Source organism: Mastacembelus armatus, chromosome 22, assembly GCF_900324485.2.
Source record: "Mastacembelus armatus chromosome 22, fMasArm1.2, whole genome shotgun sequence".
In the NCBI taxonomy this organism is placed as follows: domain Eukaryota; kingdom Metazoa; phylum Chordata; class Actinopteri; order Synbranchiformes; family Mastacembelidae; genus Mastacembelus; species Mastacembelus armatus.
In genome coordinates this window covers 1129391-1145225 of record NC_046654.1, presented here as the reverse complement: position 1 = coordinate 1145225, position 15835 = coordinate 1129391, and the positions used below count along the sequence as shown (strand labels likewise).

The 15835-nt window shown below is 45.3% G+C and overlaps 1 protein-coding gene across 1 annotated transcript in view; it reads right to left on the bottom strand.

Moving 5' to 3' along the window:
* Window positions 1-276: 276 nt before the first annotated feature.
* The window catches only part of kcnh5b (potassium voltage-gated channel, subfamily H (eag-related), member 5b), an 85686-nt gene continuing 70127 nt past the window's right edge, over window positions 277-15835 (bottom strand). The window contains exon 13 of the mRNA XM_026310144.1: window positions 277-4072. Within this exon, the coding sequence (XP_026165929.1) occupies window positions 2987-4072 (1086 nt within the window). The 3' untranslated portion in view covers window positions 277-2986. The remainder of the gene's footprint in view (window positions 4073-15835) is intronic.

The following is a 15835-nucleotide window of genomic DNA, read 5'->3' as shown; positions in this document are numbered from 1 at the left end:
TCTAAAATGATAGATTTTTAAAGCAAGTCCTACCCAGAACTAGTCTCTAATCAGAGCTCCTGCTAAAGGCAAAGTCCGAGGGAAAAGACTAAACGTGATTAGAGATGTATGTATGTTCAGACTCTTACTGTTTAACTATCAAACTATATTTAGACACTGTATATAACCTTATTAACCCCTAAGTGAAAACCTCTTAGATACATATGAAAGAATAATTGTTGCTTTAACTGGAATTGCATTTGGTTTTAAATCCAGTGATAACAGGAGCTCTGACTGGACAGACTCAGGCTGTTCTGCACATGATGCTCCACAATTTAAACCCCCTCTGAGGTTACGGCTGGTTACGGGTTTAATTGCCTGCATATTTGATTTTTCATTAATGCATTTAGTAAATTTTTTTCAGGCAAATGCAAATCGTAAGACTTGGGAAAATTACTGGCCCCCTGACATTATGGGACAATAACTTCCTTTACGACTGTGAGAGAATCGAATGTTTTCTATTTCTCCATTATATTTGATCATGACTGTAAGATACAGCAGATGGGAGTGGTAGCCATCACTGACGTCCACCAGTAAATTGCTTTCTGCACAATCCTTGGGGCCAAGTCGCCTGAAACTGCTGCCGAGGTGTCTCTGAGCAAGGCACTTACCCTGGCTGCTGCAGGGGATCTGCTCAGCGGCCGACAGCAGAGAGGAGGAGAGCTGCACTGGGAAGCAGTGACTCCCAGGGAGGGACTGGGAAACAGGATGGTACAGAAAACAGGCCCCCGTGCACAGGATGAAACTCCCGTTTAAATGAACGATATAAAGTAAATTAAACAGAACGTTCCACAGTTAAACCTGATGAGCTCGCAGTGACAGAAACCTCAGGTCTAAACTCATCTTCACTGTGATTAGTTACAAACGGCCATGTCTCTCCGGTGTGCTGACAGCAGACAAAGTGAATCTGAGCAGGAATCAGCCAAACTGGAAAACACGTGTTTGTCAAAAACTGTGACAACGTGGAGGTTCTGCTGTCGACACAAATACACACACTGCCTTCAGCTGCAGTTAAGTCAATTTGTCCATCGTCTCTTTAAATTCATGCACATACAGTGTATCGTATGTAGTGTATGAACTGAACCATCACACCTGTTACATTCTGGAAACACACGACCAAAACCTACTGACCGATCATAGAAAGTTCAGCGTTTGACACGTTAAAGTGTGAAAACTTTGCTGAGAAGCTGAACGTTCTGAAGAATTTGCTGTTCCCATGTTGACGCACTACATGGGGTTAGAACTACATGGGGTTAGAACTAGTTGTCATATTCACTGTTGTTGTTTTTTTTCCTGGCACAATGAGTCTTATTTGTGCTTTAATCCTGGACTTAGACTGTTTGGTTTGGTGTTTTATAAGAGATGGTATCACAAATATGGTCCAATAATAAACTGACTTTCTGTTCAGTACGATTTAACTCAGTTAACCCAGTTTCCAAGTCCAGCCTGCTGTTTAACATAAAGTCAACACGTCCACCTGAAGGTGGGTTACATGACCTGGAACCTCCAGTCCACCTCTGAGCTCAGGGCTGTGCCTCCCATCAGCTCATTCACTTCAAACAGATGATGAACACAAGTTTCCACGGTGGTTACATGTATGTGGGCGTCGTTGGGTGAGCAGGACGAGGAGGGACGGCGTCTCTGCTTCGGACAAAAACAAAAAAAAAAAAAAACACCCGACTTTCCTTCTCCAGTGAAAAAAGTAGTCGGGGTTGACATCAGGAGACGCCATCGCACCATGCAGGTGTGCGCAGGTGTCGGCTCACGCGTATCTATATGTATCTATATCCGGAGCATAAAACTACTCCTCCACATGCAGATTTAGAAAACTGTTATCAGAAAAGTAAAGTCTTTCTTTTTTTTATTATTACTGGAGTGTTTGGCGGTGAAGCTGCTGCTGTTAGAGGAGCTCAGTGACACTGGTGTGTGTGTGTGTGTGTGTGTGTGTATGTGTGTGTGTGTATGTGTGTGTGTGTGTGTGATTACTTGTCACTGTGCTGAGTGGACTCCTAAGTGTTAACTAAACTCTGTTATTTCCTTAAAGCCTTCTTGTCATGCCAGTTTTACCCAGAGTGCATTGTGCCATCCCTGATTCATGCAGAGGAATGGAACCAAAAAAAAAAAAACTTCCTTCATTCACCAACATGACAACAAATGTAAAACATTCAGAATATTCTAGCGGCGTACCTGAACGATGCATAGACACCAGGACGATCCCAACTAAACAACCACCTGGGCTTTACCAGACAACATAACCAGGCCAAGGTCAGCTCCGTAATCAAAAATAGAAATTATTATAAGAAGCGAAATCATTAACCGATATAAAAAAATATGTAAAATTCCCGCCCCTGCGATAAGGGATGCTGCTTCATTACATCAGACTATTTCATCTCACAGGCAAAGCAAAAACAAACAACTCCATCCCTTTCAATTCCTCTAGTTATAAATAATCCATGCACGATGCGTTTGCAAGTAAACCCTTTTTGATATTCAGTGTTTATAGTGCTACCAGTATGCAAACCCTGAATGTCCACATAGTAAATTATCAATGAAAAATATTTGTATATACAGTGCAGCTCAGTAAAATGTCTCTAAATTTCATTTGCATGCAGTCAACTGCATAATATACAGGCAACAAGTACGTTCAGTTGTAGTTTCTTTGGCAGGCCAGAATCCAGCTGGACATGCATAGAGAGGTATATACAATCAAAAAACTGGTCCAGGTCACTGAGGAGTGTGGACTCTGACAGAACCTGGAGCTAAAAGTCAGTGTGCAAATGGTAAAGAAGCCCGTTTTCATTCTGGAGAACTGAGACCAGGGCATAACTGGATCCGTCAGAGCTGGATACCCACAAAAGAAGCCTGGACGTGATAATGGTGATCGCAGTACACTGAGGCATCTGATTGCTGTAGTTCCAGGGACTCCCTGCCACTGGTGCGGCTCTCCTCAGAGCCCCTCATCCTTCTCTGAGTCTGGAGAAACAGGCCTGGAAACAGTGAATATGTCCTGACGCTGTATTTTGGTTTTGGGTGTGATGGAGGCGGACGGCGCCCCCGTGGACGGCCGCCTCTTGTCCGACAGCAGCTTGATAATTTCGGCTACCTGACTCTCCAGGGCGCCCAGACGGCCTCCCAGAGTTTGGATGTCCCCCCGGAGCTCCAGCCGCGTCTCCTGCAGCGCGGCCTGCAGGGCCTGCTCCGGGATCGGGCAGAAAGAGTGAGGGGACCCCGCTCCGCCCGGGAGAGGGCTGTGGAGGAGGGGGGTGACCGCGGCGGGGGTCCGGGCCTCCCCCGCTCGGTCGATCCGCAGCTCACTTTTGGTGATGCCGCTATCGCAGGAGTCTGTCTTGCGGAGGGGGTTGTTGCTGGACACTCCGCCTTCCTCTACATCCCCACTCCGCCCTGCTTCCTGACCTTTACCCTCCTGAGCGAGCATCTCCACGGAAACGGCCTTGACGTTGTTGTTGAGGCCGTCCTTCTTGGCCTCCACTGGGGCCATGTTGTTTTTCAGGCGCATCCAGCCGCTGGCCTTGGGGGCCGGCTTTCCCAGCGGAGGGCTGGCGCTGACTTTGAGCCTGACCGCCTGCTCCCCTGCCCCCCCTCCAGCAGAACTGGGCTGCAGCTCCATGATGTCACAGTTGTTCTGCTTGGCGGGAGGCTCGCCAGGATGGCCGTACGCCAACGAGCTCTGCATGGGCGTGACCTGAGACACAGTCAGCACGCTGCTGCTGGGCGGGGCCCCGTTCTGCATGGAGGACTGAGGCCGCTGCAGGCTGAGCGGCAGGGAGTGCTGCAGGCTGGAGTGGCCCAGCTGCAGGCTGTTGGGGTGCAGGTGCTGCTCCACCTGGTTCTTCTCCAGGTCCAGCTGCGTGGCGGCTGCAGCTCCCTGGTTGCGGAGCTCCTTCTGCTGCTTGAACTTCTGGAAGAGCTTCCGGACCGGATGGTCCTGTGGGATGGTGATCTGCACCTCGTTCTTTGCTCGCTGCCGCTCCTCTTCCTCCTTCTTCACATCACTGATTTTACGGAAAATAATCTGCAGGGGAAACAGAAGAAATAACAGTTATCATTTCATATGAACAGTGTGAATAACTATTCTCTCTCTGTGACGCTCCCCACCGAGCGTTTCCCATTAATCATCTGAGATCAAATCTTTTTCTATGGAAATGGAAAAAAAGATGATTTATTATTATGGAAATCTGTCAGTCTGTCTTACATTCACATGTCACATCCTCTCTTCAGTGCACTCAGGTGCTGTAGAAGTGTAGCTGCCTTCTGGAGATTGGTGTTAAATTATCCATCAGTACCCCCCACCCCCTGTATTATTCAGCCTATCTGGCGCCGGGCTCTCTCCTGGCTCCCTTTACACACTAATTATATTGGGAAGGACAGAAATCCCTAGCAGGCAGCCAGCCAGCCAACTAGCAAAGTGTTATTCTTGGTTAAAATGATAATGTGCCCCGTAGAAGGCCGGCTCAGTCGATCCCCGTTGACTTAAAGATGGAGTGGAGGGAGAGGGGAGTCGCCCACCTGGATTTCCACCCATAATCTACCCAACCATCCGTTTTTTAACTCCGTCCTTTCATCCATCTACACTCTGCTTCCTGCTCATCCAGCCCCTGCTGCTGACAGCTTCCTGAGCCCACCCAGGCAAAGTCTGCGCTCAGCCAGAGGTGGAGGAGCTGGAGATGCCCCGTCAATCAGTGCAGAGCTCTGCGGCTGCCTGGAGGCAAAACCTGGAAGATCAACACTTTTAATCAAATTAGCTCTGACAGGTACAGTTTGGTTTGATTGAAAGTAAGTGAAAAGTTTCCACCGGTGGGTTTGTGTTGGTGTCTTTTGGAATAGAACAAAGAGTCCACTGTCTTTGGTTATAAACTGAGCTGATGACGCTTGATGTGACAGATCAAATATGATGAACCTTCATTAACTCAGCATCGCTGTGCATTAACATCAATGACGAGACGCAGTCTGTTCCTGTTATCGTGTGAACGACCTGAACGCATCAGAACAGCACTTCCTCCTTTATCTGTGAACATGTTGTTGGTGTCACCCTGGATATTCTGTCATTCAGTTCATTAACACCACTGCCTACAAATGCCTCATGCAAGTCCATGCAAATATTCACAACGGTGCAACTTTACTTACAAATATATGAACATTTAAAAAAATAAAAAACATATAATAAATAAATTTCCTGAAGAAAACCTCAAAAAGCTGATTGTAGAGTTGACAACTGGAACAGCTTACATTATTTAAAGATGTACTTTTGCAGAAAACTTCTTCACACAGCAACGACACATTAAGCTGAAGCTCCTAAAACTGTGGCAGCAGAAACAAAGATTCAGTGGTGAAAGGAGACTGAATGAAGCTGATTTGTCCACTAAAGTTAAAACAATTTTCAGCTGAACTAAAAATGGGACACGTGAGGGTCATCCATCCATCATCTAGACCCCCTTAGTCCTAACCGGGGTCACGTGGATCAGCTGGAGCCTATCCCAGCTCTCTCTGGGTGAAAGGCAGGGGTCCACCCTGGACAGGTCCCCAGTCCATCACAGGGCCACATAGAGACAAACAACCTCACACACTCACACTCACTCCTATGGACAATTTAGAGTCACCAATCAACCTGACATACATGTTTTTGGACTGTGGGAGGAAACCAGAGGACCTGGAGAAAACCCACACAAGCACAGGGAGAACATGCACACAGGAGGCTGGCTGGAGATCAGTGAAGTCCGTCTTTAACCTCCTTTAACCTTTCTTACCAAACCCTCTAAAATCAGTCTTTTAGATGACTTGTTTTACAGTTTTTGCACAGTTCAGTGAAATAAACAGTTCTACAGTAATTTGTTCTTACACACCAGTGACTTTACTGCAGTAAAATAATGTCTGCACATCAGGACATTAAATCTTCTGCTCTCAGACGATATTTAGTTTTCACACTGACCCGACTACATTCAAACTAAATCCCAGCTCAGTGTTGGGAGGTAAATATCAGGGAGCTCTGATGAAACCAGGCTTCATGTGATACTTGAGATAAACTGTAATTCACTGAGATCCTTCACTGTAAAGACTTTGGCTCCAGTCAGAGATTTTAAAGGAAACTCGGCAGCTACACATGACGAGCCTCACATTGAGCCTAATTTCTGCTGACCCAATTATTCCGTCCTTCTGTCCGCCCGACTTCCAGCGCTCACATACGGAGCCTCGTTCGCTGTGAAGTGCTCGTCCACTGTGAGCGACGCCGCCGAGCGTCTCTTCCTCTGAGCAGTGAGAGATGAGAGAAGACGAGATGGAGCCGCTCGGCCGAGCAGCTGTCACATCAACGCCGAGATCTGCAGTTCAGCATTAAGACTCAGTTAATGAGCAGTTTCTCCTTGGACGGACAAATGAGAGTTTGAGCTGAAGAGATTACTCCTATTATGTTCTATCACTAATATGTAAGATCCTAAAACCTTTTTTAGCTTATTAACCCAACTTACATTAAAAGTCACTGAACAACTGCTCCAGTCAAACTAAAGGTCTCATGTTCATCGGCCTGTGGATTTAATTTCCTCTGATGCTTCATCTGCTTCTTTGAGACGCTGCGAACACCTGGAGACCATCTATTCACTAAAATACCTGCACCTTCTGTTCCAGGTGTGACCTCAGTGACCTGCTTCCAAAGTGATCTCACTTTATGAATGATCTCATTAGAGAGGGAGCAGGTCTGCACAGACCATTAGATCTAAGACCTGACACATCAGGCCTCTGAGCTGCTGGTATTTCTTTTATTTGTTGCTTCTCAGTCTGGTGACGTGTTTATGTCAGTACCCACGTCCCCCTTTGTCATATAACTGCAACCACCTACATAAAAACCACAGTTTGAGCTCTCAAAGTTTTAAAACTACACAGTCCTCCCTTGAAAAATGCTATTTTTTAAATCAACAAAGTAATTAAGGCTTTTCTAGACAACTTGGGCAGAAAATTCACAGTGTTTCAATTTAATTATAACATCACAAGTTGAAGACTTTGTAGTTTTGCAACATAACTTTGATAATTTTGTCTGGGCTTTATTTTTCTGGTCCCTGCAGCACGTTACTTTGGACAAAGATTTGAGCCTCGTGCAGTTTTTAAAAGCTGAGTGAAGCCCACTCAGGCAGCAGCAACAGGAGCTGCACCAAAAACCAACCAACCAACACAACGTTGAGTCACAGACCAAAGCAGAGGCCTGTTTGCAGCAGAGTAACAGATGCTCCTGCCTCTCTGCACACACCTGCGCCCTCTAAGGTTTGTTTGTGAAGCACGAACAGCGAAGCACATGAGCCACTTCAAAAAGCTGTTTGTCTATAACCCACCGGACGCCGTGTGTGTTGTTCGGCCCAAAGGTCACAGGTATGAACCCTGCAATGGCAGATGTGCTGTCGAGCTGTGGAACAATGAAGCGACTGTTCAGGACCAGTCGGGGGCTGAGGAAGAAAATGCACAGAAACAGTTTGTTGGAACTGATCTCTACATCTCTGCTCTATGTGAAACACTGATGTCATGTCCACTGACAGCACAGACAGAACAGACAGCACAGACAGCACAGACAGCACAGAGATCAGAGTTGGATCAACACGTGTCTGAAACAGAATGAACAAACTGAACTTTATCATCTTCTTAAAGGAGGATTTACTGCAGATTAGACTGCCTGAGGTGCCAATTTATTAGGGACACCCTGATAAAACTGTGTGTGTGTGTGTGTGTGTGCGTGGGGGGGGGGGGTATTATTGTTAAAAATCAGCACTAACATGAATCACAAAGGCTGTGTGTGATCAGAGACCGGAGCAGGAAAACGCCTTTGCCTTGCTCCATGTTGTTTGTTTTTCCAGCTCCTCCCCGAGGACCTGGACCACAGTAATGTGAAAGAGGTGGTGTTACTGGCTTATTCATTTGATTTACATCCAATTAATTAGGTTCATAATTGGATTAACAGATAATTAACACGCCCGTCAACAGAACAGCTGAAGACCCCACCACTCAGCTGCTAGTTCTTCTTCGACAAATCTAATTAAGAGCTGACTTACACTAAAGAACCAGGTGAAACAATTAACCGGCTGACAGGACAGAAACCTGGTGCTGTTGTGGTCTTCAGAGTCCGTGTTTGCAGTTTGGAAGCGGAGAGGAGAGCTGGCAGAACATTTTGATGAAAACATAAAGATGCATGTTGAGGTTTGTGCATAGAGCTCAGTGTAATCTTAAAAGCTAATTAAAACAACTGTGCTTCCACCTTTAGTGCCTGTGATATATGAATTTTTAATGGACTCATATGTGGCTGCAGCAGATCCAGTGTCCCCTGTTTACATCAGGAACTAAAAGACAACAAATGCATCTAAAACAACATTTCTGTGTCAGTGAGTCACTGATGTGTATGTGTCTGCACCAGTCCTATCATTAGCTAAGTCTACATGTGTATGTTTAATGCTCAAAGCTCATTTATCCAAATGAAATATTGGATCAAATTCCTTCTGTATTCCCACGATAAAGAGCCACAGGGGTGAATATACACAACATCGGTCAATCGGCATCGTTTCTGTTTGTTATTTAACAAATATTTGCTGCATTAAAATGGCTGGAGTGTCAACAGCTACAACAAGTGGTTCCCTGCTCTTCTGCTTTACAGTGGGAGTCTTTCTTACTAATAATCTCAGGGGAGACCTGGAAGCAGAGAATAAGCATACGAGCAGCTGCGTGCGAAGAGCTGCTCTGAATATCACGGCACCAAAAATCTATTTTTGGCTCAGACTTCCAAGCTCCTGTTATATAGACAGTTGAAACGTAAGCCGGATTTCAGGGTTGATGAAGGCTGAGAAGCGAGTTGAGCCAGAGACAGAACAAATGCGACGTTATGTTTACGAGCTGCCTCGATGTGCGTCAGGGATGTTTAAACATTCAAGAGCAGAGCAGAAGGAGGGCGTCAGGGTCTATTCACTGAGCAATGTCTTCATATTAGTCAGGTCATGATATTGTGACTGCAGGGGAGGAATAAAACAGAAAACATTACACAGTGTAAAGAGAGGGTTATATAATATTAAATACAAGCAGATACACTATACTTTTTATTTAGAAGACATATTTGGCTAGTATAATATACGTTTTGGTAGTATTATGCTAATGGAGGAAAGATTGTGTTTACTGTTGAAGGAAGAGTTCAACATAAATATTGTGAGTCTGCATGTCGGGGGCTGGACTTTGACTGGGGGACTGGTTTCCAAAAAAACAACAGTCTTCTACCTGCAAACAGCAGACAGACCCAGTCAGAGACCAGCTGCTGATCATAGTGGAGGATTTAGCAGCTAAAGAGCCAGAGGTTTCCCTCAGGAGGTGGTGGAGACCAAACCCAGAGCTCAAACTGAGGGAACCCTGGGCTGAGACTCAGCAGGTGGACTCAGACACTGGTCCACATGGACCAGCAGGTTGGTCTGCAGGATGTGGAAATCCTCATCACCATATCAAGATTAAGTGTGAGAGAAAGTCAACACTGTGCTCGCAACTTATTTCTGCAGAGGCCAAAAGCATCAGTGTGTGAAGATTCATGAAACCAGCTGAGCTGCACAGGTTGAATAAACAAACAGTTTCACATCCAAGCCCACCTGTAAGTTTCCCACCTGTTTACTGCTGGAAAACTTTAAACCTGCGAATAAACTCTGACATATATAAGTTGTGTTTTCTCACACTGGAGAAAATTAACTCTCTGTTCCAGTGGAGACTGGTCTAAAGAAAAAAATCAGCAGGATGAAATGAGGTGGGAGGAAATGAAATCTGTGAGAGGTTGAATTCTGCCTCAAACTCAATATCAAAAGTGGCCCACGAGGTATTTGCTGCAAAGCATTATGGGTCATGATTACCTCCAGCCTCTTTCTCCCTGAGCACTTTTTATGGTGCTGTTTCCTGATGTCACTCTCCTCCATCACTCCCCCTGTACAGTGCAGGAGGAAATCAGTCTCTTTTCACCGCTGATGGTTTGTTGTTATGCAGAGCTGCCAGTGGTCACAGGCCCCCCTCCCTCACCCATCCATCACTGTAATGGTCTGACAGGAAGCGGCTGTGTGTGAATGTGGGGAGGGAGCGTCGTGCGGGAATGACGGACGAGCCCATTAGATCGGAGCGTGACTGGTTTGTGTAACGGGTCACATTCAGATAAACCAACAAACACAAGAGAGACCGACAGCGGAGAAAGCCCGACGCACACTTTAACTCTGTGTCACACAGGGATGGAGCTCAGGGCGAGGTGACATTTTTAACCCAGAACAAGACAAACGAATTGACTGACGACTGACTGTCAAACTCACAAAAAGTGGGATTTTTCCTGAGATACCATTTTCACAAGCATGAGACTGATTGACAGACAACCTGGAAGCATAATGTCTCTGGCACAGGGACAATAAAAAGACAGAAAGAAAGAAACATCATGTTTTCATTCCAAAGCGTTTTCATATCACGTGACCATGAACAGCAGTTTGATTACTTTTAAAAACAGGTTCAGTTTATTTAGTTTCAGTATTCCAGTGGTTTTAAAAATCAGTAAATGCGTCTAAAATCAATCGAATCAAAAACTTTTTTCTCAGGGTTTAGCTACAAGATGCAGAGCATGTGTTTTTTTTTTATTTTCTTGTTGGTTTTGGCTTAAAAGACAAAAAGATGCACATCAAGTGTCCAAAAATCAGACCTTCGCTCTCTAGGTGGTGAATGTTGAAGTGAATCTAAAAATATTTTGCTTCAGCCCCGATGGAATGAATGTGCACGAGAAAGAAAATGAGGCTGAGCTGCGGAGTCGACTGCAGGGGTCACATAAGGTCACGAAACTTCTTGGAAGCGAAGAACAACACGAGATATAAATATATAAAGATATAAATGGTGTAATACAGTTAGGAGATAAATTCAGAACCAACACAGAAAAGTACAAAGCAAAAAAACTTAAATGAAATTCAATATTTTCATTTTCACTTAAGTATCAAATGAATTGAGTTACAGAGATTAAACCGCTTTGCACATTAGTCACAACTTTGGGTTTTGAGCACAGTAAATTACTGTAGAGAAACAGAGAAGCTATGAAATGCAGTAATGATCAGTCTGTGATGACACTAGTTATTCAAACTGCCTGCAATGTCTTTATAGCTCGCTCTTCTCCTACAGTCAGTCACGTCAGACCTTTACTATTTGATTTGATTATTGATTTGATTATTAAGAGTATTGGAGACTGATGCAGCAGCTGCTGTACTGTAGGAACAGTAGCTGCTCAGAGAGCACTGTTAAACTGCACTTCCTGTGACAAAACCTGGACCAAGTCATAACTTAATCAGTTATATATATATATATATATATATATATATATATATATTAAAGCTTGCTGCAGTGCATGCTGGGAGTCAGCATGCTTTACCATTTAACTGCATGTGTGTTCCACTTTTTCATATCCGACTCATGACGCATCTGAGAATCAGGAACTGTTAATTCGCCCGACTCTGCTGCTCTGAAGGAAGAAGAAATGACAGAATGGCAGAACAGCTGCATGCAGCACCAAAACATCTGCAGCTGCCAACCAGCCTCTGTCAATCAGTGGAAGTTACACAAAGCACTCAGAGTGATAAAACATGAGCCAACTGCAGAGGAGGCAGTTTGGCTTTTACCCCACATTAGTTGTAGCTATACAATAATGAAATTTAAGAAAGGCTTACGGCAGCAGAAACTGGTGGTTTAACAGGTCTAAGAACAGCCAACGGGGACCAGGATCCAAATGCAGACACAGCTGGTTGACTTACAGGTGGTTCAGTGTACAGGAGCACAGCTGGCAGGCAGCCACAGCAGGAATCAGGCGGAGGAGGCTGACCAGGTCCAGCGGTGGACACACACGACTGTAGCTCTGATTCGACTAAAATGGACTACGTTCACAGTCCAGGTAAGCAAACGAGTTGCTTCCAAAAATCAAACGTAAAAACCAGCCTGAGGTATGTTTGTTTACATGATAAGAGCAACCAGGGAGCTATTACTAACAACTGTATTTACCTTTAAACAGAAAGTCTCACTGTGACATGCAGGCAAAGGGACAGAGATCAGCAAATGTTCTTTTTATTATTACATTTATCTTCTGAGTTAGAAAAGTTGTGCTTTCACATGTCTGAAATTTTAGATCCAATCCAAAACTAACCAGCCGGAGGTCGACCCAAAGCCGAAACCGGTGTACATAAATCAACTTTTCATGCGTGAATGAGTCAGATCTCATCTGAACAGACGTGATCAGAGGAAAACCACCAGAAGTGGCAGCAGCATGATGCTCCACCAATTAAACAGCTGCAGTCCAAAAAAGGCAGCGTGTACAGTTCACAAGCTCTGAGCAGGAAAAATGGTGATGATGCACCATGTGACAGTCGATCTGAGGCGATTCAGTCGACTATATATCATGTACTGACACACATACAGCCCTGGGCCAACACTGTGTGACACCATGTGGGATGAATTTAGATTTTCTCTTGAACTTAATAAAATGAACAAAGTTTATTTGTTTTTCAGACCAGTTTAAAACTTTGGTTGGCGACTTATTACTTAAACTCTAAACCAGTTTGTTTGTGATGGGAATGGTCTGAAAATGCTCTTAACTGAAGCCTTGGGCCGACTGTGGTCACATGACATCTCCTGAACAAATCAGGGGTCGCCCTGACAGGTGGAAGTCCAGTAATACCTGTGGAGCTGGTGTGGGAGATTTAATCCTGGAAGCTACAGGAGAAATTGTGTGTGTGAACATTGGACGTGATGTTTGTGGGGTGCATTCAATCCTGCACTTGATTAAATTCTTTTTGTTGACTTGCAGTTTTTTGTCACACACACACACACACACACACACACACACACACACACACACACACACACACACACACAGCAGTCAGAGTGATGGATGGATGCTCACACAATAATAAGAGGATGTAAACTGGACCGCAGGCTCGCATGTGCTGGATCTGACTATTGGAAAATGAAACAAGCGACGGGGGCGGCGCTGAGAGAAAACGCTCCAGCTCTGGTCTGGCAGACGCAGCAGCTCATATTATAACGCTTCTAAAAATAGAACCAGTGAGCATTTGTTTACATCAGCTGATCACAAACACACACACACACACACACACACACACACACACACTGCTAACATCTGCTAAATTGTTGTGTGTTAACTCCTTCACAGAACAATGTTCAGCAGTCAGCACACCTCTGTTTCCACAAAACACAAACCTGCTACCTCTAACCATGGTCATCGTATTCAGCCCCCAAAAACTCTTCCATGAAATCCTGGCCCCAGACCCTTACAGCCTGACAGCCTGGATTTTTAGGTTTCAAAAATCTATTTATAAGAGGCTGATATGCTTGAATGCTCACATTCATTTAGAAACAGAGAATCACTTACACAGAAGCTGCAGTATGTACTGGGGCTGCAGCCAAATGATCCAGTTTGAATTTGATTCAACGGTTCAGTCCAGTAATTGCTTCATTGAATTTGATTTACACAAATGATTTTCGCAGCTTAAAAACACTAAATTACTTCAGTCCTCTGATACGTCCATCAGGGCTGTATCTATGGAAACAGTGCAGAAAGAAAATTAAAAGACTAAGGAACATTTTAATTCAAGTCCTGATTTTCAGCTTTAATTTGTGGGAGCTGGACTCAGCTCTTTTTACACAGACCAGCTCCAGAGACCAGCAGAAAGATCAGCTTCATATCAGCTTCACAGACTTGTTAGTTACAAACTTCACGACACCACCCTGAACCAGTAGAGTTCTAGTGGTAGATGACCCAATACACCAACACAGATGAACCTGCAGCAGGACAGCTCTGATCACACAGTCAGCTTTGTGTTTTAGTGTGGACAATAAGATGCTTCATTCTTACATGAAACTATGCAGATCCAAGAACAGCTAAGGCTCATCAAAGTTACATCAAGGCTGAGTCTAATAAAGGGGCACAGACAAGTCCAGGATAAAACCATCTCATTTAGTCTGATCTGATTACAGCAGATCTAAGGCTGCGATCTCTGTTGAACAGAACAGGTGAGAACCACTAACCACTGTGACCATGTGAGTTGGGTCTAATAGTTTCCACAGCCTGAAGACGTCCTGCTCTGTTAGTCAGGATTTGGCTGCAGCTTTGGTTCAGCCCGTTAGCCCAGAGTTACGTTTCTATTTTTAGTCCTGAAGAGCTGGGGCAAACCTTAATGCCAAACTAGGCATTAGCCCAGTTTACATTGTACCACACTGAAGTGATGGCCAGACATTACAAGTCCCTCAGGTTCTGGATCAATAGAATATCCCAGGATACATTTAGCCCAGGGCTAAGTGTAACAAATACAAATATAGAAACAAAAATTGCTGAAACAAAATTTCTTTGCTAGATTTTCTTTTCTAACAGTGGCTGTCAACACCTCGTGTGTCTGACCTTTGGTGAAAAACTGTGAAATGCCACAAATGTGAAGGAGACATTGGTTGGAGAACTCTAGTCGGCCGTAGCCTGAGAGCACACAGATGGCCTCTGTTGGCCTCTGTGCATGTGTATATAGGGAAAGTCATGAAATATACTGTGTATAGCGTGTGATGAACAGAAACAGCCTGGCTATTTTTGGTCCATGACGCAGATGCTGCTTTTTTGAGAGCACACATCTGCAGCTCGAATGACCTGAAGACCTCACACTCTCCCTGTTGTTTTAATCCCAGATGTGAATGTAAGACACAAACATACAGTCATGAACACGCTAAAATCCTAAAATCTGGCTTTGAGCTACTCAGTGACCTGCTTTGTTAAGAAAAACCTGTGGTCAGAGGAGTTTAACAGCATCTCTTCGCCTGCTGTCAATAAGCACTGACTATACAACATGTTAAAAACAGAAACCTGTGCTGTATCAGCAGCTCCAGAGGTTTTGACCTCTGACACCAGAGTTTCAGACTCCATAGCTGCCCAAGAGTCTCAAAGACCAAAAGTCTGATAAATGTAAAGTGAGAAACATGAGAAAGCAGAAACTGATTCTTCTCCAGGATCAGTTCACATTAACTCTGTTCTACTGTGACGCAACACAACCAGGATGAAGCTTTGGGGACGATCTGCTGGTCAACAACACGTTTCAGAAGGTTTCTGCTGCTTATGGACTGCATCATCATCATCATCATCATCATCATCACCATCATCATCACAATTATCATTATCACCATCGAGCAGTCAATCAACACACCACCATTGCATCAGAGGACACCACCACCACACCCAGCAGCCCACCCATCATCATCAGGACAAAAGGCCGGGCAGCAGCAGCAGCACCAACAGCAGCACAATAGCAGGAGCACCAGCAGCAGCAGCAGCACAGCACCAACAGCAGCAGCAGCACAAGGAGCAGGAGCACCAGCAGCACCAGGACACCGCAGCAGCAGCACGAGGAGCACCAGCAGCAGCCCCAGGAGCACCAGCAGCACCAGGAGCACCAGCAGCAGCAGCACCAGGGCACCAGCAGCAGCCCCAGGAGCAGCAGCAGCAGCAGCCCAGGAGCACCAGCAGGAGCAGCAGCACAAGGAGCAGCACCAACAGCAGCAGCAGCAGAAGGAGCAGCACCAGCAGCCGCAGCAGCACCAGGAGCACCAGCAGCAGCAGCCCCAGGAGCAGCAGCAGCAGCAGCACCACACCAGCAGCATGCAGCAGGACAAGGAGCCGGAGCAGCAGCAGCAGCAGCACCAACAGCAGCACAATGAGGGAGCACCCGCAGCGCAGCATCCACCAGCACCAACAGCCATGCAGCACCAAGAGCGA